The sequence below is a fragment of the Streptopelia decaocto genome, assembly GCF_964273445.1.
Source record: "Streptopelia decaocto genome assembly, chromosome: 1".
Lineage (NCBI taxonomy): Eukaryota > Metazoa > Chordata > Aves > Columbiformes > Columbidae > Streptopelia > Streptopelia decaocto.
Window position 1 is genome coordinate 43,787,346 of NC_138663.1, and position 24,188 is coordinate 43,811,533.

Below are 24,188 nucleotides of genomic sequence, written 5' to 3' on the forward strand. Positions count from 1 at the left end.
GCTCAGGTCAGAAAGTGATGTTCAAAATCCATATCTCCCAGCAGCTGTGGAACAGAGGTTTTACTTTGCCCTTCTTTCTGAGCTTCTGGTCCCGCTTCAGTTATAGAGAGCACAGAGCAGACACAAGAAAGAAGCTATGCTCAAAATTTAGTGCTTTGTTCACTTACCCACACATTCTATAATTGTATTCAGTATGAAAGTCCTAATTCCAACTTTATGCAGCTGGGAACCCTTCATGCAGCTCCCTCAGACATACATCCTGGGTGGCACTGGGCAGGGTACGTTCCCCTCACGTATGGAAGGGCAATATTAGCAATTAGCAATAGCAATTAACAATAAAAAAAAAAAATTAGCAATATTGCCTGCCTCACCATTAGCAGAACTGTCCATTTCTCACAGCAGGTTTCACCTCTACCTCCTCTTTAGGCTTTGCAACCCTGCCTGCCGATCTCCTGTGTTCCAGCACTGGCCTCTTTTAAAACTCACTGAGCCTTTTGCCGAGACTTCAAGGGTGTTCCTCACTCTGGCTTCTCTACAGGAGGGCTGCTAGGCAGGAGCAGTGCTGCTCCCCTGCTTCCTCCTCCCCAGGTTCACAGGGTAGGAAAATACATGTACTCCAAAACGCTGCTGCAGAGAATGTCACAGCAGCTTTGCAGAGCCCTGCTCCTGCTGCGGCACTGTCTGCAGGGGCAGCATGCGATTCCCAGCAAGGATGCGCTGAGGAGGCCGTGGCAATCCTGATGTGACTAATCCCAGTACACATTTTGGAGCATCAACTGAGGAGATCTTTTGTCTTCCTTAACAAGACCTAATGTGATAGCCATGGTGGACCCAGCTGTCATCGTTTCTCCTTTGTTCTTTCGTTTTTTAACCCTATGCCTTAATTTTATTTTGCAGAAATTGAATTACCCCATTGTGATTCTCTTCTGATGTCTCACACCTTAAAACACATTTTATTATACCAAATCACTGTAAGTCTGCTGCTTACAAGTTGGAATCTAAGTCTGAGACACAGCATGATTCAGGGCTGCACTTGAAAAGAAATATTTTGCAAAATTAAAACTACTCCTGGCTCATACAACCCATAGCTACCACTGAAACTACAGACTGAAGCCCAAAGACCTCTAGTAAGGCTGTATTAAAACTCTATTTTAGAGCCAATGTGGACATAAACCAAGGATGCAGATAGCCAGTGCTGTGCGCTCATATACTATTATTACCTCAGGTGCTCAAGAATAAAATTATTTGTAAGAAAACTTAGAAACTGGTCAAGGGCAGGTATAGGATATGTGCCGTTCTAAAATAGCCGTATCTTGCAGGCACAGGGTGAGATGTGGGGCTGCAGCATCCCCTTAATAAAACTAAGCATCAAAATGTCAGAGCTAGTAATAAACATAACTCTCACCTGGAAGAATAGTTTCTACAAGTGCGAGTAAATGTACACCTAGAGGCTATCTAATTTGTAACAGTTATTTTTGTTGTTGTTGTTGCTGTTGATTCCTCAAAATAATGTTTGGGGTAACGTCTTTGCCACATTTAAAGGAGAATTTTGCTACTGGAGAGGAGAATTTTTAGGCTGGATGGCATACACATTTCATGTGCAGGTGCCATTCAGTGTGCTTCTGTTAACTACAATTCCTGAAAGAGCCTTGCAAGCCACTACTTCTCCCAATGTTTGTAAAATATACAATTTTGAACTCTTTATGTAATTTAATCATCATAGTCATAGAATCACAGAATGGCAGGGATTGGAAGGGACCTCAAAAGATCATCTAGACCAGTCCCCCTGCCAGAGCAGGAACACCTGGATTAGGTTACACAGGAAGGTGTCCAGGCGGGTTTTGAATGTCTCCAGAGAAGGAGACTCCACAACTCCCCTGGGCAGCCTGTTCCAGTGCTCTGTTACCCTCACTGAGAAGAAGTTTCTTCTTAAATTTAAGTGGAACCTCTTGTGTTCCAGTTTGTACCCATTACCCTTGTCCTACCATTGGTTGTCACCCAGAAGAGCCTGGCTTCATCCTCGTGACACTCACCCTTTATATATTTATAAACACTAATAAGGTCACCCCTCAGTCTCCCCATTGATAGTAACATCCTGGGAAAGTCAATTTAACCTTTTTGGTGTCTCTGCTGAACTAACATAAAGCTGCTTCATTTCATGCTGTGTAGTCAAGCTTAACACCAACCAGAGGCTGCTGGATCCTCCAGTGGAAACACAAGCAAGTGAAAAGCCTTGTCACAGCCTGGGCAGTGACAGCCAGGCTAGAACAATCGTGTTAATTTTTTATTGGTTTCTTTTCATTTGGAGGCCATGTGATCACATCCCTGGTCCTTGGGAGCTGCTTGTTGGATCCCTCTTGTTATTCCGTACTTTTGGTAAAACAAATTACTTATCCATGGCTCTGGGCTTTCCAGGTGACTTTGTCTTTCAGCTCTAACCAAGAGTTCAAAGGCTAGAAAATCCTGGGTGTCCTGTCTCCCTAACTTCAGATTTCTTAAAATGAAATTGAATTAAAACATTTTGATATTTCAAAATGTAATCTCTCTGAAAGTTTTAAATACCTACTTTCTCTTCCAAATGGAGCGAAGCAATGAAGCAGAAGTGGTTTCATCTGCACACAGGCCATACGATTGACAGACTTAGATATCTGCAGCAGAGTGAGTTTGACAATGCTTTTCCCTTGGACAAGACCTTTGTGAAAGTTTTCTGGTGGATTTGTTGGTGTCTTGTCAAGCGTGTGCTACCTTGCTGCTTCTCTGTTATAAAATGTAGCAAATTAGGATCCTAGAAATTTTTACTCCTGTAAAAAGGATTGAAATTGGCTCAAAAGTTAAGAGAGGGCACAAAGGAAGAGACAGGATTAATACGTTTGTTTTGTATCAATAGGACACAAAGCTAAAATCACATTTGGGACACTAAGAAATCACAAGATTACAGCTTAGAAAGCATGAAAGTTCTTTTCTAAATGGGTTTTTTTACCTTCTTCCTTTCTGAAGTTTCAGGGAGCATTCAAGTCACTCAAAGCTGAAATTGTCACTTCACCTCAGGAAGCAGAGCATTAAATATGATAAATAAAAATCCTACACTAGGGGAAAAGATTTGTAATAACTGCACTTCTCCTAAGACTCTATGTGATTTAAAAATAGGGTTTGCTTTTTTTTTTACTTTCAGAAAGCAATATAAATAAAATCTTTTAGCTGGATAAGAACATTTCTATAATGTTTGAAATTTATTTTGAAGTTGCTTGGGTTATAGTGACACCTTATGGTAGTTTTATTACATTTTACAGATCATTGTGAAAGTTAAGATCTCTTACAGCCTTTTACAGCCTGTCACTATCACCAAGGAACTGCTTTGATATTTTCAGAGATACTTTTGTTAGAAGTTAGTCTAAAGATCATTCCATCTTTTCAATTATTTCTGGTTTCCCTTTTGGTCTTACTAGGAAAATAGATTTTAAAAGGGAATAGTCTTTGCTACTTACTTCTCTCCATGTTTAACAGGTAATCTATCTATGCCAGGCAGTAACACGCTATTCAAAACAATATGTGGTGATACCCGACTTGTGAGCACAGTCTCTTACTGGATTGATTCACTAAATTACAGCATGTGGTTCATCGTGTTCCTCTAATCCCAGGTCTGAACTCTTTAAAAGAAAACATCATGATAGAAGTTAACGAAAAAAATATTCCCATTTAAATACTGTTGAAATTCAACCCTGTAGAATATGTAAGTAAACATCCAAACCAGCTCCTACATGAAGATCAGAATTTGTAAAGCCTGCCTTCCTGGGGCTTTCTCTTACATGAATTTTCTAGTGTCTAATAGGAGCTATCTCACTCTACAGCCCTCACTGGAAGTGCAAAGTTGGTCCTGCTAATGAGCCAATGGTTTCTGTAAAACTTAAATGAATTCCTTACCTTTAGTATCTTACTCACACTCATCAAACAAGAGCTGAAAGTGGGCAATAGGTTCAAGGTTACACAGACCTGAGAGGGAATGAAGGAGCAAGATGACGGAGCAGTCACATTCATCTTAAAAACAGAGCTGAAAATCCACATATGCTACTGTTGCCTTGCAAGGGGGGGTTGTGTTTATGCTGAACTGCAGGTAAAGCTTATTTATATCAATATCAGAATAAAATAAGCTCCAGAATACTTTTTACGTAGCCCCTTCTCATTAAATAAATGATTGTAGCATAGAGACAGCTTAAAACAGTAAGTCAACTTTTTGTTTCATTGAACAAAATAAGTCTGTTTAAAATTAATATTTATGTCCAGACAACCTAAGTCAGTGACTAAAAATAGTCATCTCTTACAATCTATAAACTAAAAAATTCAAAAAGTACATAGTTTTCCCAGACTTTTAAAGATACTTGTATTGCTAAGCTAGCTGAAATCACTGGCTAAGCACCAGCTGCTGGTTTTTTGAGAGAGTGGAAAGGATATCAGCTCTATTTCCATTTAAAAACACTAGGTTTTTTTAAGTTAAGAAACTGAGCAACACTGAAGAAGCAAAACCCTCTCTTCCCTTACAATGCAGGCATAAAAAAAGAACTGAAGAATGCATGAATCAACTGTGGCATCTTGAAGGACATGGTGACTGATAATGCACAGGTAAGACAGTCCTTGTAATTGTTAATACTAATACTTTTGTTCAAATAAATTTGTGTTAAAATACACAGGTTTAATAAAGTTACTTTTTTAATGAAAATAAACTTGACGTAGTTTTAGATACCGAATAGTATACCTACCTTTCACCTGAAAATGTGCTACAGCAAAACAGGGGAAAAAAAGAGTAATTTATTCCATTTTCTAATCACAGTCATTCAAACTAAAAAAAAAATAGTAATTTCCCATAAAAATAAACACAGAGAAATGAAACGTTCCAATAAGTCTGTTATGGCTAAATTAAATCTGAGCTCAAGCAGCTGCTCAGCAGCAGCAGTAGCTGTCAGAAGAACTTAAAACTCCTTCATGAGGCAGCAGCAGCCAACACCCTCTGCACAGGCAAATTAGGAATTGGAACAGAGCAGGTGGGTGGGGGGCACTGTCTCAAAGAGAACAGGTCCATGCCTGTGGGGCTGGCACTGGATATTCTGTCATTTGGTAGAACATTTTTCCTTTGGTTTCACACTGCAACACATCGCCACTCATCACCCATCACCACTGGCCAGCCTGGCAGCTCACCAGAGCTGGACCATCGCACAGAGATGCGGAGCCTCAGGTCAGGTTCCCTTCTGTATCTCCTGATGGCCAAGCAACCATATCCACCTGAAGAGCACCAGGCACAAAGTTCAGACTGTCACTGTCTGAAATTCAGCGTTCTCTCACTGAGTATCACCACAAAATAAATGATCAGAGCTCTGTGATTTTTGTTGCACGTCTACCAGTCTACGCAGCCGTGTGCTGCCTGTGGGCATTGATGTAGGAGAGAAAACCAGAGAGGAGCTGCAAGAGACAGCTGCTCCAGGAAGGGCCTGGAAAAGTAGCAGGCACAGAGTCCTAAGAAAAATTCTCAAGAAAGTAGTGCTATACATGGGATTGAGCTCAGTTAAGCTGCCAGTTATGTATGAAGAGACCTCCACTTTTTCATTAAATTTTAAATTAATTTCTCTAATGTGCAGAAAATCAAGGCTTTGTACTATCTATGTCATGAAAAGTATAAAGAAACACATCCTACCCAGCAGCCAGTTAATGAGCTGATTAGCTTGAGTAATATTATAGTGATTGTTTAATCAAAGAGCTTCAACTATAGGGGTCTGGTTTGCAAAATGTAGCAGTGAGAATAATGTAGAGATGATATTTCACTTTTTTTTCTTTTTTTATAATGATTGTGAATCAGCAAAAATCAAGCAATTAATTCTTTAGGAAACTGAAAATATGTATGCACAATCAAACTACAAAAAACTCAACTAGTTTTAATTTAAAGAGTTTCCAGCTTGCCAAATAACAGAAAATAACAGATTAATCAATAACTGAATCCTGCACAGCATAACAATGAAAACACGTTAGTACTTTACATAGAAATCTCTCAGATTCAGAAATGGTATTTAGTATCTAACAGGTCAGAAATCCACACCAAAACTTATTTCTCTTAATAGTTTTATACAACAGATCAAGGCTTTGAACACAGTTGGTATCAAAATTGTATGTAGTGCCTTCCGAATATTTAAAATTATATTTTACATTTTTTAGAGATTTTTTTTTTGTTTCATAACCAAGTAAAGCCAAGGTTTGTAGCAAAATGCTTTTATGGAACGACTACATTGTATGAAACTTACATTTTACTGTAATTTTATTATTTCTCATCCTCTTGCTCTGATTTTGTAAGACAAAATAATTGCAGGATACAATGGCTGTAAGATAAAATTCTTTTTAGAAATTATTTTTAGAAAAATATCTGTCTGGTGTCATGTTAGTATAGATTCTTTAGATAAATTTATTGTTCTAGTTACAGATGTATTTGATTGCCTTGTTAGCATTTTTGCTTATTTGCACTTACTTGAAGTCATATCTGTGACAGCAGTTAAGCACTTACAGCTTTGGTGCCATAGGTCACCATTTATTTTATCAGCATGGCAGGGCAGAAATCTCTTTTTTACTTTTTGGTTTATCTCTTATTTAGTATTAGATTTTTTCCATTCAGAAGGTAAGCCAGTTATTCCTCCTTGTGGTACCTGGTTCTTAAGTCACCTGCTGGAAAAGAACCTCTTCAAGGCTTTGGTTTTGTTCACTCTTACAAACCATAGCCTGAAGTGAGCATTGAGGATACATGGAGACAGACATGAACGAATGCTGCCTGTTTAGTAACTTCAGCTCCGAACAACAAAACGCTCGGTTTTCAGGTCAAAGGTAATAAAGTTTTGACGGATGTAGTTTCAAATAGAGCTTCTGCTTTGATTATCCTTGATTTGCATGGCTAGTTATTGCAGAACAGTGTAAAGCCTAGTCTTTTGAATGTCCTGCAAAAGGTGAAGCATTTTAAGAAATCTCATTCAAAAAGGCCAAATAATGAGGCAAAAGCAAAATGCCTGACCCCCCCCCCAAAAAAAAAACCCTTCAAAAATTGGTAAGCAGATATAGGCAGGCCATTAAATCTCTATCATTTCTGAGTTCCAAGTTGTTCCACATCTACGACTGCCTTAACTTGCAGTAAAAAACTGCACTAGAGCCATAATAATATAGTTCATAGGCAAATATCCTGAAGAGTAAAAAAGGAAAGCTGTACGGTTTTTAAATTTATAGATTAAAATTTATGCCCAAAATACTTAGTAAATTATTTTAGAGCTTGAATAACCAGTTTTACTTAGCTGCTCTTGGGTTTGTGCATGGGTAGGAGTTTATTTCTGAATTCCTAGTTTAAAAGTTTAGGGGTAAGTATGGCACAACAAATTGGAATCCACCTTGTCACCCTAAGAGGGAATTTTCTAATCTATTGAAGAACTGCAGTGCTCTCCAGCTTCTGAGATGCCCCCAAAAATGCATTTGTGTCTGGCAACAGGAAGAGAACTTTGAATGAACCAATTCTCATTGTTAACTGCCCACAAACAGCTCCTTTCCTGCACCTTCTGAGCTGCGTTCCTCACAACTGCAGACTAAACAGGGTTCAACAGCTCTACAACACTGACATAAAAAGGCTTAACCTAAGGCTCTGGTGTATGACATATGTAAAGGAGGGACTATTAAGATATTTAAGTGATGAAGCAGGGACAATTAGCTGCCAATATCAAAGTATTCCACTGCAATTCCAAAGTAATCAACTGCAAAGATCTCCAGCTTTTCCTGTTTGAAGTCTTAGGTTATCCGGATTCATGAGAGACTTGTCAATTTTAAGCCACAATAAACCAATCCAGAACATCTGGATTTCAGCACCTTAGACTTTCCTGCTTAAGAAACAGGGACCAGTTGTGGATCCTACCCATGTCCAGAAACAGAGGGGACAAAGAAAACATTACCACAGTAAAGGACATTCAAATCCTAATCCATCTCTCCTTTTACTCTCTTCTCCCACACCACCTCCAGCCAACAATGGTGCTTCTAAGCAGATCAGGATCTCAGATGTCTCACACTTGATCAATTTATACCTTACATAAAGCTGAGCTGTAGCATCCTTCAGAGGGCTGGCAAAGTTTAAGCCTGACAAAGCAGCACAGCTTGACACCGAGGCTTAGAGAAAGGCCTGGTTTCCGGGTCAAGGAGTGAATATGCAAATTGAGATCACTGCAACATCAGAAACTCAGGTTCTGACGTGGGCTTAGTGTGCGTTCAGAAAAAGTAACGCTAATTTTAAAGACATATAGTGCGTTAGTTTTTCCCCAGGACTTTTATTCCTTGCATGACAGCAAGACGTCATCGTGTTTTGCAGATGTCTGGACAGCAACCACCCTAAGAAATTGACTCAAAATTATGCGAGACAAAATGTATTTAGAACAAAAGACAAAGTGATACAGTTTTCTAAATTAGTTACCATTAGTTAATTTTATGGAAATTTTAAATAAAAATATCTTCCAACATGAAAATATGAAAAGTTCATTTATTTCCATAGGCAACCTCATTCACAGTACAAAGTGATATGGATTTCTTGAAACTGTCATCGTACCTTTTACATATTTTTTAAGGAGCTGATCTAAAAGTTGATACGAGGATAAATTTGTTTTTGAAGAGCTGTCCAATAAACCAGTTATACACTAATGCCATGCTATGACAGTTCTAATTATGAATCACAGCTGACACTACAGTAACATCACTTTATAAATCTCATGAGAATTCTAATGTTTTATGATCAAAACATAAAACTGCCACTAGTACAAAGACTGTACGATTAGACAAATAAACAAGTATTAAATATTTTGCACAAGGCCTGAGTTCACTATAACACATTTTAATTTACAACTTCACCTCAGAAATCTGTACAGCAGTTAGAACTGTTCTGAAGAACTTAAAAGACAATACAACTTCAGGAGCTTATTTGTTCTCTTGATAAAAGTGTGAGGCCTGGAAGGCAAGAAGATTTGGTGTATGAATCCAAGGTTTTACTGCCTTGTGTAATTTCCTTGTAAAGCAGCCAAAACCTAATGGAAAGTCAGGTACGAGGCAGGACCTCACTTGAATATCAACCAACTCATCTGAAATTCTCCAGATAGGTTTCCTCACAGCTATTTCAGAGTAAAAGTTCACAACGAGTATATAAAATGCAGCATATCTCTTAACAAAGAACATAAAAGGGTCACATATACAACAGGGTGTTTTTTCCTGTACTTCCCCTTCCTGTATTTCTTTCATTGGAAATGGCACAAATCAGCAATATCCCACCCACTCCCAATAAAAAACTCCTAATCAATAAACAAAGGTCACTCTAAAGTCCAATAACTTCATCTGTAATGAGAGATCCAGTGTTCATATACTTACGTTTTAAAAACTTTCTTTTCTGCTCAAGTCACATAGATATCAGCAGACAAAGCATGTGAATTTATAATAGATAAGAAAAGTATCATATAATTGTTAGCCTGTATGGAAGCTATGTGGAATTTGATTCAAATCTATCTTCTCATTTAATCATTGCACTTTTTTGGTGCAATTGAACTGAAAAATCTAAAATCCTGTCTTCTATATACACACTTACTTATCTATCTACAGACATAGATTATATTATAAGAAGGGTTATGATACAAAAGTTAACACACGTTTTTCTTACTTTAAAAGGCCATCAGGGCACTTGTTAAAGTTCCACATAAATAGGAAAGAGGTTTGCTAAAAAGATAAAACTTAACAGGAAGTTTTAAACAATAAGGCTTGAAATGTTTTGCACCTATCCATCCAAAAATTCAGCCTTTTACTTGGGCATCTGTGCAGACCTGCAAGGCCACAACTCCCCCAGGACATTTTTAATTCACATCACCATCAAGAGAGGAAGACGTAGTATCTTCATTAGAACAAACTACGTATTCTACGCATGTTCTCTGTAAAGTTTCTGTCCCCATCTCTCAGATAATTGCTGGACTCCCTTTCCCCTGCCAAAGATGCCTCTGGTACTGCCGTCCTCCTGCATAAGTAGGTTCCACAGGCTGTTCTGTGCCTTATTCATGACACTCATGTGATGAAAAGGAACAGAAAATCCGCTCCCTCCTCCATCCTCAAAGTGACACTTGTGTCATTTTACTCCCCATTTCCCTCCTCTTGAGGGAGGCAGACCCAGGGGCTTCTCAGCTAATCTGTAACTCAGCATTTTCAAGGTCCCTCTCCATCAGCTCCAGCAGATAAGGTTTTTCAAGCCTCTTTAATTCAGTCCTTCCATCTGGCAGGATTAGTTTGTTTTCTAAGTTTTCAGAGGATGCTTCAGACTTTCAAACTTAAAACCAAATGGAACCAACAGTTCTAAGATGGAAAAGATTGCCATCTTGGCACAAGAGCACTCATTCAGCATACACCAGAGCAGCCAAAGGACAACTCGTGCTTGTCATTAAGATATGCAGCTATTTCCACTTCTCTTCATTTCTCCTTTTGTAGTAAATCAGTCAAGGAATAGGAAATTACTGCTTTCTCTTTACCCCTTCTTTTCAAATGAATGAGAAGTAAACCAGGTGGGCTGGACAGTTCAGCCCAGACCATGCTCTGATTTCCATGGTGAGATCTGATTGCAGTGGGTGAGCACAGCAGGTGCACAGGGTGGATGCTGTAAGGTGATGATATAACCTGCCAGGTTTCCATCGTTTTTCCTTTAAATTACGTTGAATACAAAGGGCAGAAATTCTGTGTAATTTACAGTATTGTTCAAGGCATTGTAATAAGAACTTATTGTACACCAGGTTACTTTTTCAGCAACAAAATTTACAATTTCTGAATCAGATAGCAATTTCAAATTTGTGTTCTCCATCTTGTTTTGCACTAGGACTAGACAGTCCCTCTGCTTTGGGCCAAGGTAGATGTAACGCTGCTTTCCACCCACGTTCAGGAACAGAAGGCCCATGGAATGGCCACATTTTGTAATGCTGTCCTTTCCTCCTGCTCTTTCCCAAACAACATCGTGCACATGAAGTACAACTGTTGCTCTCAGACAACAGTATCTGCTCTGGCCACAACAAAAGCCTCTTGCAGGGCCTCAGAATGACGACTTGTATGTGGAGAAATCAACTGGATACAGCTTCCTAAAGAAAAATTATTGTAACAGGAGCCAAGTGACACATGGCCTTGGTGACTTACCTCTGGCAACTACTCTTTCCTTTAAGTTAAGAAGAAATATAATTAGAGAACTTCACACACCCCCATTTTCCTGACATGCTAACCAGGAAGAATCTAGAAGTTATTTTTCTTTTTTATTCTTAAATAACTGGGAAATTTTGTTACAATTTTTATAAGCACCCTTTTCAGTTTTTCTTTGTTGCTTTTTTTCCACTCCGGTCATTGTAAAAATTGCAGCAAACGAGAGAAATGGAAATCATGTTCTCAAATATAAGTAGAAAAAACAAACCATATTACTTGAGCCAGATAAAGATCTTATTCCATCATGTTACCACTGCATAGAAGACACTCTCTTAATTTGAACTTGTATGATTTTTTTTACTTTGTTCTTACAAACCAGATTATCTTCTCAGATAGCTCATGCCAAAAGCACATACCCCAAATCCCACAGTTTAGGAGGTCCAGTATATAAAATCAGATCAAAACTTTTCAGTTAATTTTCCCTCCAATAGGTTAAGTTAAAATCCAGTTCTGAAAAGCCCCCAGTTCAGAGGGATCAGTGAATGAAACTCCAGATCAGGACACTAATATTTAAGACTGCCTTTACCATGGACGTATTAATTTAACACATTGTATAGTCCTAAGATATGTTATTTTAAATATAAACTCATTTTTGAAATAATTTAGAGGAATACAGATTCAAATAATTCTTCAAAGGCTTACCTTGTTACCCTAAGAAAATGTTGCTTTCAAAAGTTGACATAGAAGACATTAGTGTGATTGAGAGTATAGAATACTAGTAACCACAAATGAACTTAAATAGTTTAACAGTTCTAGTATTGTACTAAGTTTACACAGATATTTTAACATAACCTACAATGTTTTCCATGAATATTAACAGCACAAGAGCATCACAATGTGTTAGGTATTGTTTTCTAAACCACAATTTCACTGGTCCCAGGTATTTTAAAATCATAGGACTAAGGCAGAAGCTATGATACATAAATAATTCTTTAAGAAATATGCTTAATGCTATTACCGCTTAGAACCATGGAAATATAACAAAATACAAGTCACATTTACAGCATAAGGCCCTTTGGTTTCTTAAGCAGCAAATGAAAGAACAATTTCTTCAGTGAAAGGCTTTGAAAAATAAAGCATGTAGGCTTTCCATAAAAAGGTAACTAGTTCTTTCCTTCTCAAAATAGTCAGCTATAGTCTTCAAAATATCATGTAAGAAAGCTCCCGAAATTCTTAGGAAAGAAAAAGTTAAAACCCAACGGTAATATCTGACAGAGCAGAGATTCTAACATGGGCAAGCTGAACATACACCTTCTGGGAAGCAGAAGAAACTACTGTTTGATTTTCTGGAGAGCTTTATTAAATTTGGGGTAATACAATAAAAAGGATCTGAAATACCTCTGTATTTACCCTATATTGTAGAACTTAAAAATCTGTATTTGAGAACTCACTTCATATTCACATATCCTTCATTATGAGTTAAAACAAAATTAAAATGAAATAGTTTATTCTAGTCAAGGCAATTTATGGCAGTGTCCTTTTTCACACCACCATGTGTAACTTGTACCTGGCAATCCTTTTCCATCTTCCCAATGGAGCCCAAAATCTATGAAGTAATCTAAGATATTTCTGTGTAAGTAAACAGTGTGTGTTTAGTTACACAGAACTGCTTAGTTACACAGTCGGGGCAGTCAACATCTGAATTTTAGAGAAAACATTCTTTTTAGGAGATCCCATAACTACTTGTATTTTTTTTTCCCCCACCAGTTAGAAGCAGTATCAAATTAGCCAAAACACCGGAATACATAATAAATGTGATCATGTCACCATATGTATTTTAAAATGCTGCTCTGCTTAAGTCGTATGTTGCTTTTGCTATGTGGCTGGTAACAAGGATCTGGCATTATAAAACAGGTTGTAAACCAGCAAGACCATTGGAATAGTGTTCTTAGGCCATCCCAAACTTGCTCAAAATTTTAATCCAACTTCTTATGCCTCCTGCATCTTCTTGTAGTTTACTACCACATTCATTTTAAGAGAAGAAATTCAAAATATTTTCTCTTCTTCCCTCTTGCACAGTTACTGGTTAGAGATCTTTCTATGCAACATGGCTAACAAAACTTTTTGAGGCAGCATAAGAATCTACTTTTTGCAAACTGTCATATGGCAAAACGACAGTTTATGCCAAACACAAATCATCAATAGGAATTCAGCAGACACTGAAAGGACTGGGCTGCAGGACTGCGTTCACTAGTTATTACTCCTTAAGCATCTTTGCAGAATTTAAGAAACCAAATTTTGTAGGAAATTTCATAAAAGTTGATTGAGCAAACTTCTGAATAATTTTGAAATACTTAGCTGCTTCTTTTTCGATTGAATATATGCACCCTACCCTCAGTGCTCTGCTGTTTGATACAGAGACAGGAAATCTTTAGCATGTAAGATGACTTTGCACTTACACAATTCCGCTGCAGAACTAGGTGAATGCAAAATCAAGTTTTTTTCCAGTGCAAAAGTCTTTACTTTGCTGGGCTGAAAGTGTTTCCAAGTCATGCTTTTACTAATCAAAAAAACATGTCCATCAGCTTCCCCATGATCCAAATTTCATTGATCTTTGAAAGAAGGAGACAAAACATTTTACCCAAAAAGATCTTTTAAGTCGTTACTAGCTGAGCTGCTGTTTGTCATTGTGTTTGCTGGTTGTACAAAGTTCTGAGGAGCAAAGAAAGGATTACCCTGTATACCAAAGCCAGGCTGTCCTATCATGTTCATCTGCGGTCCCAAGACTGAACTGCTTGCGCTTGGGGACCCTTGTGGGGGTACAAACTGATTAACCCACTGGCTGGATTTCTGTTGAGCCATTTGTTTCATGCTAACTTTGGGTTTTTGAGGACCAAAAAGATTATCTAAAGCAGACATATCTGGGGGTCTGTTTTGTTGTGTCAGTGGAGAGATCGCAGATGCAGCATTCATGGGACTGTAATTTGGCATACTGGCAGTCGGTACAACGTTCATCTTGGTTGCTGCTGTTGCAGTTGGACCACTGAAGAAATTCTGAGTGGTGGGGCCAGCTCCCATACCGAATCCAGCAGTCTGGAAAGCCATATTAGTATTTAGTCCATTCGTGATATTTCTCTTCGTGTTGTCAATAGGTGATGAAAATCCCATTCCAACGCCCATAGAAGGGACAGAAGAGAAGCTGTTTGAAGATGCGACATTAGCTTTGTTGACAGAATGGCTAGTCAAAGATGACATATTGTCTATCAAGGTATCTGTCAAGTCTTTTGTCTGCAAGATACAAAAAAGGCAATTAAATGCTTTTTCTGTACAAATACTCTAGCAACAGCCTTTATCATTGCTCCTGCAGAAGTGGCATTCATTTTTCAAAAATTACAATTTACTGCATGGAACTGGACATGAATTGTAATTATACACAAAAACAATTAGCTTACTTTTGTTCGTTGCTACTTAGAACTAATTGTTACGTAGCTTTAATTTGACAACTCAGACTGTATACAAAGTGCTACTGTGACATTTGCTTCATAGAATCATAGAACACTTTGGGTTGGAAGGGACCCTCAAAGGTCATCTAGCCCAACCCCCTGCAATGAGCAGGGACATCTTCAACTAGATCAGGTTGCTCAGAACCCCGTCCAGCCTGGCCTGGAATGTCTCCAGGGATGGGGCATCTACCACCTCTCTGGGCAACCTGTGCCAGTGTTTTACCACACCCATTGGAAAAAATTTCTTCCTCATATCCAGCCTGAATCTCCCCTCTTTTAGTTTAAAACCATGAACCCTTGTCCTATCACAATGGGCCCTGCTAAAAAGTCTGTCCCCATCTTTCTTACAGGCCCCTTTTAAGTACTGAAAGGCCACTGCAATGTCTCCCTGGAGCCTTCTCGATGCTGAACAACCCCAGCTCTCTCAGCTTGTCCTCATAGGAAAGGTGTAAAAGTGTTCCAGCCCTCTGATCATTTGCTTACATGCCCCAATCCTATCCCCAAGCTTTTTAAACATTTAGTTAATAAACACTTCCAAGCAAAACCTTTTTTAATACATCCTTTCTCCTTATCTAGAACAATGGCCTTCCAAAAATAATTATTTTGTTTGAACTCCTGCAATTTAAAAATTGAGAAATATTGCTAATGATGCGAATGGAAGGTAGATTAAAATTTATTTAACTTTTTTTCAGCTGTGTCATTGTACTACCAGTGAAAACAAAGGTGAGTCACAGGAGGAAAAAAAATGCTAAATACAGCACTTAAAAGGAAAAAAGCATCACAGCTCCACTGGAAACAGTGCAGCAGTTTGTTCTTTCTCACCTGCTTCACTGGAGGTGTTATTACAGTTGCTTGTGGTTTAAGAGGTTGCTGGCTTTTCAGTTTCTGTGCCTGTTCTTGTTCTTTAGCTAACTTTTGTTTCTCTTCAAGTGTAAGCGATGCCTTTAAAAGGGAAAGTACTGACACTAAGTTGCACGAAATGGTTATTCTCACATTTATATTTTTATTTCATAAATAGCACTGTAGTTTCAGCATGTGGTAGAACAATACACATTTTTTATACAAAAGAGAAAGTGGATAAGCATAAAATCTATTATGTTTGTCATAACACCAAAAAGTACTTACAGCAAATAAAAACAATATTAAAAGTAGCATAATGAGAAACTTGAGCAGATCGCAAATAAAGAGGTACCACAACAAAACCATTTTAGCTTTGTCATAAGCAAAAGTGTTCCTCACAGTTTTTCTTTTTATATGGTTACCAACTAACGCTTGATATAGAGCTGCAAGTGACCACGGAGTCAGAAAGGGAATTCTATTTTAAGATAGCTTAAGAGGCTTTTCAGGATTTTAACTCTACTTCTGTTAATGATGAAGGATAAAATCATAAAATCATTCCCTCTCAGTCTAAAATTAGTGAGAGGGTTCAGATAACTAGAAATGGAAATGATAACATGTATAGATTCTAGGGAGTCATTTACATAATTAATAGCATTAAAATAATTTTACAATAGTTTATGTTTATGTTAAATATTCTATCTCAGGGCATACTTTTTCTTTGCTTCTTGTGTTTATCCCCATATTAACTGTTCATTTTCACTTAACTTTGAATTCTGCAGTATATGTTAGTTTCTGCTACTACATGAAATTCTACATTTTATCTTCATCTCTGGTTGTTATTTTATCATAAAGTTGCCTATTTTGACTTTCCTATCTAAATCCACTGCTGAAGTTTCAGTTTCATCGAAATCTATCACGAAGGAGAAAGAAAATGACCAAAAATTTATAATCCTAATTGCTGCCTACTTTGTACAAAGCTATTTTTAACAAAAGGCTTTCACGGAAATTCAAGGATATGATTTGAGCTTTTTTCAGTGGACCTTCACATGTGACTATGTATGGTGCTGTGCTACACAAAACCAGATTTTCTTTTAAAGCTTTAAACACTTACACATACTCTTATTATGCAACCCTATCAGCCTTGTTGTATTAGACAGATGTAACAGGATTCCAAAACAACATAAAACACACCTTTTTCTGTTTTGATGACATCTCATTCTCTTTACTATCAGATCCACTAGTTAGAAGGTCGGTTCCACTAGTATTAAATACCTTGTCAATCTGTTTAATTTCAGAGAAACAAAACTTAGTTATATGAAATGTTGCAATTTAAGGTAACATAAATATCAACTAAACAATTTTAAAATTCAGATTTCTATATGTAAGTAACTCACTAAAATATTGCTGCTTACCTGATTACTTGTACTACTAGATCTTGCCTCTTCAGATACGCTCATTTGGTTAGCTATATCCAAAGATCTATATGGTACAGGGTATACAGATTACAAAAAGATAACTTTACAGTCACATCCACCACACTAATTCAGCAGTGCAGATTATTCTTCTGCATTTAAATAATAAGAAAAACCCTGCATTATGAGAGCACTGCCATTTTTATAGAATGCCTGTAGGAAACCGGAAAATGTTAATATTCTAAATTGTACAGTTTCCTAATGATCATTCCACATGGTCTTAGTTCTTCCTTTTGAAGAGGGTGACACAGACTTTGGGTAGCCCAAGTTAGTTTGGCTCAGAAATGTCACCTCATATCAGACTCCATAAAATTGCTCTAAATGTCTTCAAATATCACTGCCTTCTAAAAGGCAGAAGTGTTCATTTTTTTCCATATGGTTTATGTTCGCAACAACTACAGAAAAGGAAGTTAGCATATAGAAGCAAGACATAAACTGTACTAGTGGAGCTCAGTATAACTTTTACATTTAATGAATTATTTTAAAACTAGTGACTCAAATTAATAAACTGTGACTGAACTGTATAAAGGTAAAAGATTTTACTCTATAAAACCATTGACATCACAATATAATCATCATCCTAGGACTAATAAATATTCGCTGACAACTGTGCTTATCTGAGGTAATTCTCAAGTAGTGAAGTAAGAATTACCTAGATTTTTTGTTGCTATGGCTGGAGTTTTTACATATTTGCTAAAAAATTAATTAACATTTTATCTCTGTTCACTTGCTCCTTCTCTAATACACAAGTAAACAAACACTTACTTCTGTTGCTCTTGCATGACATGAAGTTGCTCAAGTTTTGTTTTATGCTCTGCCTCCAATCTATTAAGCATATCTTTTATAACACAAATAAAAGAATTGAACTGTAAAAGAAACATGCAAGTTTGGATTTTGCAGTGATGGAATTCAGACATGTATAACTTAAAAGGTAGCATCTCATAAAACTCACAATACACAATGCCAGATAAACCGCAGATTTTTAGCTAATGTATAAACTACCTTCACCATTTTCCATTAGAGACCTAACTACAAGCAGAGTGTATACTGAAACAGTGAAAAATATATATTACTAAAAAAACAATAAATCCAAAATGTGGGGCAACCTGGATAAAATAACTATAGATTAATATCACCAGATGAAAAAACAAACAAATAACAAAAAACCAAACCCAAACCCTCTAAAAATGCACTTCTACATTATTTACAACATTTACAAAAAAAAGAAATGTTAGGATTATACTTTAGCTTTTAATGTGAATTGTAATTATGTTAGCAGCTAACTGCTTTTGCAGGATATTTGGAAGCTGATAGTATTAATTTGGAAACTTTATACTAGATCAGTTAAATTCACTGAAAAATAACAAGTTTTAAAAATGCAAATAGAGTAATACTGGATGGCTTTTTGGTCTTATTTATTTGCCTTTACAACAGACAAAGACATACAGTAACGTATTATTTTTTCCCTGACAACTGCTTAGATCTATTCTCTGCCAATTTATCAAGTAAAAGGATGTAATATAGTCATGTTCCTACCTGATTGAGATTAAGATTGTTCTCAATACTAAGAGGAATCAGATGGGGCAATACTTTTCCTGCAAGTTGTTCTTTGGTGATTCCCAACTTCTTATGAGTAAATGTACACTTGTAAATACCTGATACAGAACATCAAAAATTCAAAAAAGAAAAAAAAAAGGTTAGTAAACAATGTGAACAAAGTGTCACTCTCTACATTTATAAATCATCTGAACAGACATTGTCCCTGTGAGCAAGGAGGGGCAAACAGAATCATCAAAGCTAAATATTCATCCATAACACAAACATATAGCAAGAGGCTTTGCTAAAGTTCATAACAAGAGGAGGTCCCAAGAAATACTTTGCAGCTATGAAACCTGGCCTTAGGTGATGTATTGTCCTGGTCAGTTATCTGAGAACATGCATCTTTGAACAGATCACGAGCAAACTTAGTTACCACAAACTGATGAACAGTCATTGAGAAATTAAGCTGTGTTAAGTAAGGATGCATTCTCTCCCGGTATACGGAGGTGTGTAGGAGTAACTATCATACTGCTCCCTGATTGCATTTTAAGAGATTCTTACCCAAATGTTTTGGGCTGTGTTACACAGATGATCAGAAATCATGCACAGTCTTTTATCTGTTCTAAAATAACTGAAAAAAGAAGTCTGGCAAGCACAAGGGATACTGTGTCAAGCCTCCAAGTTCTATAGTGTTTCTGACAGGAGTATTTCTTTGCTTAAATATTCTACCTGTGGTGACAAGCACTGAACACATTAGCATAAAAGAAACAGCAGCTTTTCTTCCTTTCTACGGTTAGTATTCAACCAGAGCCATCAGCTGGCCACAGAAGACACCGTACATGATGGAAGGTGTTACGATTCCAGAAAAAAGGAGAGACCAACTACATAAAATTTATTTCAGCCTGTCACTTCCAAACTACATTTCACTTATCCACTGTACCCAATTAGAATTCAGGAGTATTACAATTAAAGTCAAAGATACTCTGTCCCTCATTCTCAGACAGCAAACAAAAGTCAAAGCTGCAAGCATTACAGGAAACAGGCAGCTTTAAATTAGTACTGATAGATGCCCTCTTATTCATTTTCAGCAAATCAAAATAATGCTACCATCACATATTATTACTGTGTTTAACAAAGGCTGCTGCTGGTAGAGCTCAGCTTGCTACAAGTTGTCTTCTGTCTACTACTTTGTCATCAGTAAGAGAAATGGTCACTGTCTTCTGGACTTGGCCACGCAGTCACACCTCTTTCTTGGCAGTGACTTCGGTCATCTGGTCACCTTCAAGTTGTTAAAATCATAGTTCCTGAGTTAGGCAAACGCCAGAGTGGCACTAGGAAAGCACAACTGGGAGTGAAGCCTTCCATTCCAGAAGCAACAAGCCATCAGGTTTTGTCAGCTGTTTTGTGAAACCTCACCCAGACAACGTTCCATTTCAGTGCAAGGGCAACCACGTTTGCTTAAATGTCCAACAAAACGAGTCTAACAAAACCTGCTGTGAAGAGCAGTAGAATAGTAGATAATCATTTATAGCGTCTGGCATACAAGAGTGGTAAGAGAAGCCAACAGTAACATCTTAAAAGCTCCAGCAGCATCTGAAAGAAGACAGATCACACACTCTTCTGAGGAAAACAGCCTCTCTGGCTGTGGGGACCACACAGCCCAGGACAGCATCACAGCCCAAAAACTGCAAGGAGAAATGCAGAACTGCATTGGGCCTTGAAGGCTACAAATATATGCACTTGTGTTCAGAAGTAACAGCAATATATAATGTACGTGAACAGGGACGAACTGAAGCACCAGAAACTGGAACTTTTTAATGGCCGTTGTAGCAACACACTATGTAAAGATTACCAATGATAATACAGAAAGCTCTCAGACTTACAATGTCGAAGTACAAAAGAGGAGAAAGTTGAAAATATTAATTACCTAAAATTCCCATTAGCACTGCAGGTTCCTTGGATGGAATTTGTTGTAGGAAAGGTAAAATATCATCAAGCACAAACCATTTATCCAAGTACTCCAAAATCTTGCCTAAGCACACTAATGAGTTTACCCGGACCTGTGAATTACGACAAGAATTAAACTCTTTACTATCTTTTTGCTGATGTAAAAAACCCCACACAAAACTCACACTTAGGAGAAAACAGGTGCTGCTGAAAACTATGATGTTCATATCTGAAAATTCAAGACAAGTTATCATAAAAACCCCTCTGGTGTCATGAAAGGAAAGCATATATATTTACACACTGCTCACAAAATCTTGGCTTTTCTGGAGGACAAACACTGTTATTCTGGAACACACTTCAACAATTTTTACCATATTTTTAACAACAATAAATTGCTAGTAACTTTAAAAAATGTTAGCATAAAAAAAATAAATGTGGGTTTGTATTTCTAAAAAGTAAAAAAAAAAATCTCAAAAGGAAATTAAAGTACACCAATGGGTTTTTCTTTAAAGATGCAACAGCAGAAAAGCCCAAGTAATTAAAGGTAACAACATTTTTTGAGGCCTGAGAAAGATAGAACTATTAGAATACTTACAGCAAGAGAAGAAGTTTGCAAACATGCATTTTTAATTCTTGGAATTAATGAATTTTTCATTGATGGGTAATCTATCAAATTGGCAAATGTGGGAATTATGTTTAGGCAAAGCTCCTGTAAAAAAAAAATTGCACGTAAGTTTAAAAGAAACATGCACATTTATAAAATTAGTACTAATATTACTCAAGCTCAAAATTAGTTTAAAATGTCTCCTTAAGCTTTCCTTTTAAGGAAAGACCATGTTCAACTAAGCTGACCTTAATCTATAGAAGTTACTCAAAAACAGCTGGAATAATAAAGCATCATCACATGCAGAGAAAACCCTGGAAAATGAATTTCAAAAAGAGTATTCATAGTAAAATATCTGGATAGCAAGAATATCTTGAATTTTCACGACATCTTCATATAAAAAACAACTTTTATTACATCAAACCATAACGGTTTCCTGCATAAGTCAAGACAATCCAAATGAGTACTATCAACAACACTGCAGCAGCACAATAATAGGCTGAAAGCATATCAAGAGCATATAAAGATTAAACATACATAAGCAACAGAGAAATAAAAATACACAATTTCAGCCCCATCTCAAAAAATAAGAGACAGCAATATTATGTATAGGTTGCAAGTAAATACCAGAGTAACCAAACTCCTGATGCAGAAAATCCTCAAGGCAGGTATTTAGAAACAAAAACTTTTCTCTGTAATACTGCAAAGACTTTGCAAGGGTGAAAGTCACATCTGATTATCCAAATCCTTCTTTAAGAAATATTTTGTCTATCTCCCCACTCCCACTCTTGAATGCCTTTGGCTAACTGGAAGTTAATTCCAGTGGAAGAAAGATTTCCAAAAAAAAGGACCTTAGAAAAGCAGATAAAAAGGAAAATTAAAATATGTGTACATAAAAATGTCACCAAAAGGTATATTAATATGAGTTTACAGCACATCAAGTGTTCTGAGGTAACTGCAAGCACACATGTTCCTACCAGTGGGACCTCAGAATAAGCCACCTTTCACTGGCTGATAAGAGCACACATGCCTGCATCGTTTCTGCAGCACAGGCAATGCTTTATAAATGCACATCTTACTTTTTGCTATGGTGGCGAGTCAGAATTTAAGATAAGAGCATTAGAAAAACAATCAAATGGTTTCTCCCGAGAAAATATGGGAACTAAATTTTACTTTACTGAAACAAATTTTCTTCAATATAATATTCATCTCAACATTTAGGAATATTACACAGCTTTATCTTTTTTTCCAAGTAAACGAACACAGGGTTATACAAAAAGTTGGCACATCAGCTTAAAGAAAACATTAAAAAAAATGTTTGAAATAAAGGCTGCAATTACTATACCTGAATCTGAATTGAAGGTGCTTCCAAGGCTCTATAAACCATCGGTAGAACACTGTTCTTTATTTCATCTGGTGGAGTTTTGGTTAGAAGCAAGTCCATTTTTTGGAGGAAGATCAACAAGATCTATTAGAAGAAGGACAATTCAGAAGCCAAAAGTTTTAACTCCAGAAATACACACTTAAAATTAAAGTGTGTTCTATCATATCACAAAAACTCCAGAAGTTTTCTTGTAACTCAGTAAATGTGATCACTTACCATGTTGCTTGCCTGAAGGCATGGAAGACAAAAAACACTTTGACATATTATTGCATTTTAAAACCAGCGAATACAAATAAAACAAAATAATGGGTGTTCTAGACTAATGCTTCTGAAATAAGAAATCATAATGGCAAAGGAGGGAGGTCTTGTTTCTGTTTACAACATGTTTTTTTGTTAAAATCCACCCACAAAAAAAATCTCTATACACACATCAGTATTGAAAAAGCTAACCTTTTAAAACTATGCCTCAAATGCCATCCCTAAAGCATTTGATCACAATTCCACACATAAAAGCTGCATTCCATCTGCATCTAGAACCAAAATAGGGACACGATGAAAATAATATTACAGCTACTACAGGGACACAAAATAGCTTTGTTCTATTAATATTTCACATATCATACAATGAAAAATCCCAAACAAAAAACCTCATCACATTAACCTAAAAAGCAACACTAGAGTAGCACATTTACATAGTAAGATTCATCTTGCTTAGGCTCAGCCATCTAAAAGTTAGGTGCTATTCTAAATTACCTGTCCTGGTTCAGTCTCCAATACACAGAGCTATGTAACTCATAAGACTCAGGTCTCGTCTCAGACAGCTGAGACAACTTGCTACAGGTGACCTTATCCATTGATATGTGAACTCCTTTTAGAAAACAGGTTAGACTAGATGGATAAATAGTGGTGAATGTATCACATTCATAATAAAAAAGCCAAGTATTTCACAGGAGGAAAATATTTCAATGTTCAAGTCTAAAATTATGTATCAGTCAGTACTTGTGTGTCAAATAAAACAGAAGCCTCAGTGTAGAAATACAAGTGTACCAAGACCACAGGTTTCCCCTTTCATTTGCTTCATTTACAGAGAAGATAAAGAAATTATTTTAAACTGCACCTTTCTTATTGCATATTTAGAATTACCTAAACTGTAAGCACACTCACACAGAGAAACTCATTCATTCATTCATTCATTCATTCTTTCATTCCATGAACATTGATTCAATATACTCAAATTTGGGAGAATTAGGGTGAGACGGACCAGATGAGATTAAAACTTAGATTTTATAGTTATTCTTGGATAAAGAATTTTTAATTGTCCTCAACTTGGCTTTTTTAAACATCCATGTACTCGTAACATTTTTCTCTTGTCTGGCAACCATGTAATACTGTGGCATGACAGTCTCTATGTTAGCTAAATATATATTTTTGGAGAAGGATCATTTGATTGTTTTTGCAAATTTGAAAAGAACATGAATGAAACCTGCTGTTTAAGAACTAGAAAAGCTTCTTTAAAATAAGAACCAGATATGTGAACATATAACATACTGCTTTTAAGTTAAACACTGTACTATATAGTCATTTAGATTTCACAGAAGCAGTTCAGCTGTTTTCCACTGGCTGTCAAAGCTTTTAAACTAAGATAACATAAAAGCTGAATTGGTTTTGATCTCTTTCTCGACATGTCTTTAACTTGA

The 24,188-nt window shown here is 36.8% G+C and overlaps 1 protein-coding gene across 2 annotated transcripts in view; it reads right to left on the bottom strand.

Moving 5' to 3' along the window:
• Nucleotides 1–13,690: 13,690 nt before the first annotated feature.
• SCYL2 (SCY1 like pseudokinase 2) overlaps nt 13,691–24,188 on the bottom strand; it is a 35,828-nt gene continuing 25,330 nt past the window's right edge. The window contains exons 10-18 of one of the 2 annotated variants that reach the window (XM_082076103.1): nt 22,453–22,575; nt 21,099–21,212; nt 20,484–20,616; nt 18,554–18,672; nt 17,783–17,883; nt 16,958–17,024; nt 16,737–16,826; nt 15,528–15,647; nt 13,691–14,490 (exon numbers count right to left, since the gene is read on the bottom strand). In XM_082076103.1, coding sequence (XP_081932229.1) covers nt 13,840–14,490; nt 15,528–15,647; nt 16,737–16,826; nt 16,958–17,024; nt 17,783–17,883; nt 18,554–18,672; nt 20,484–20,616; nt 21,099–21,212; nt 22,453–22,575 — 1,518 coding nt within the window. In that variant the 3' untranslated portion in view covers nt 13,691–13,839. The remainder of the gene's footprint in view (nt 14,491–15,527; nt 15,648–16,736; nt 16,827–16,957; nt 17,025–17,782; nt 17,884–18,553; nt 18,673–20,483; nt 20,617–21,098; nt 21,213–22,452; nt 22,576–24,188) is intronic. The other variant, XM_082076104.1, reaches the window with a different exon arrangement.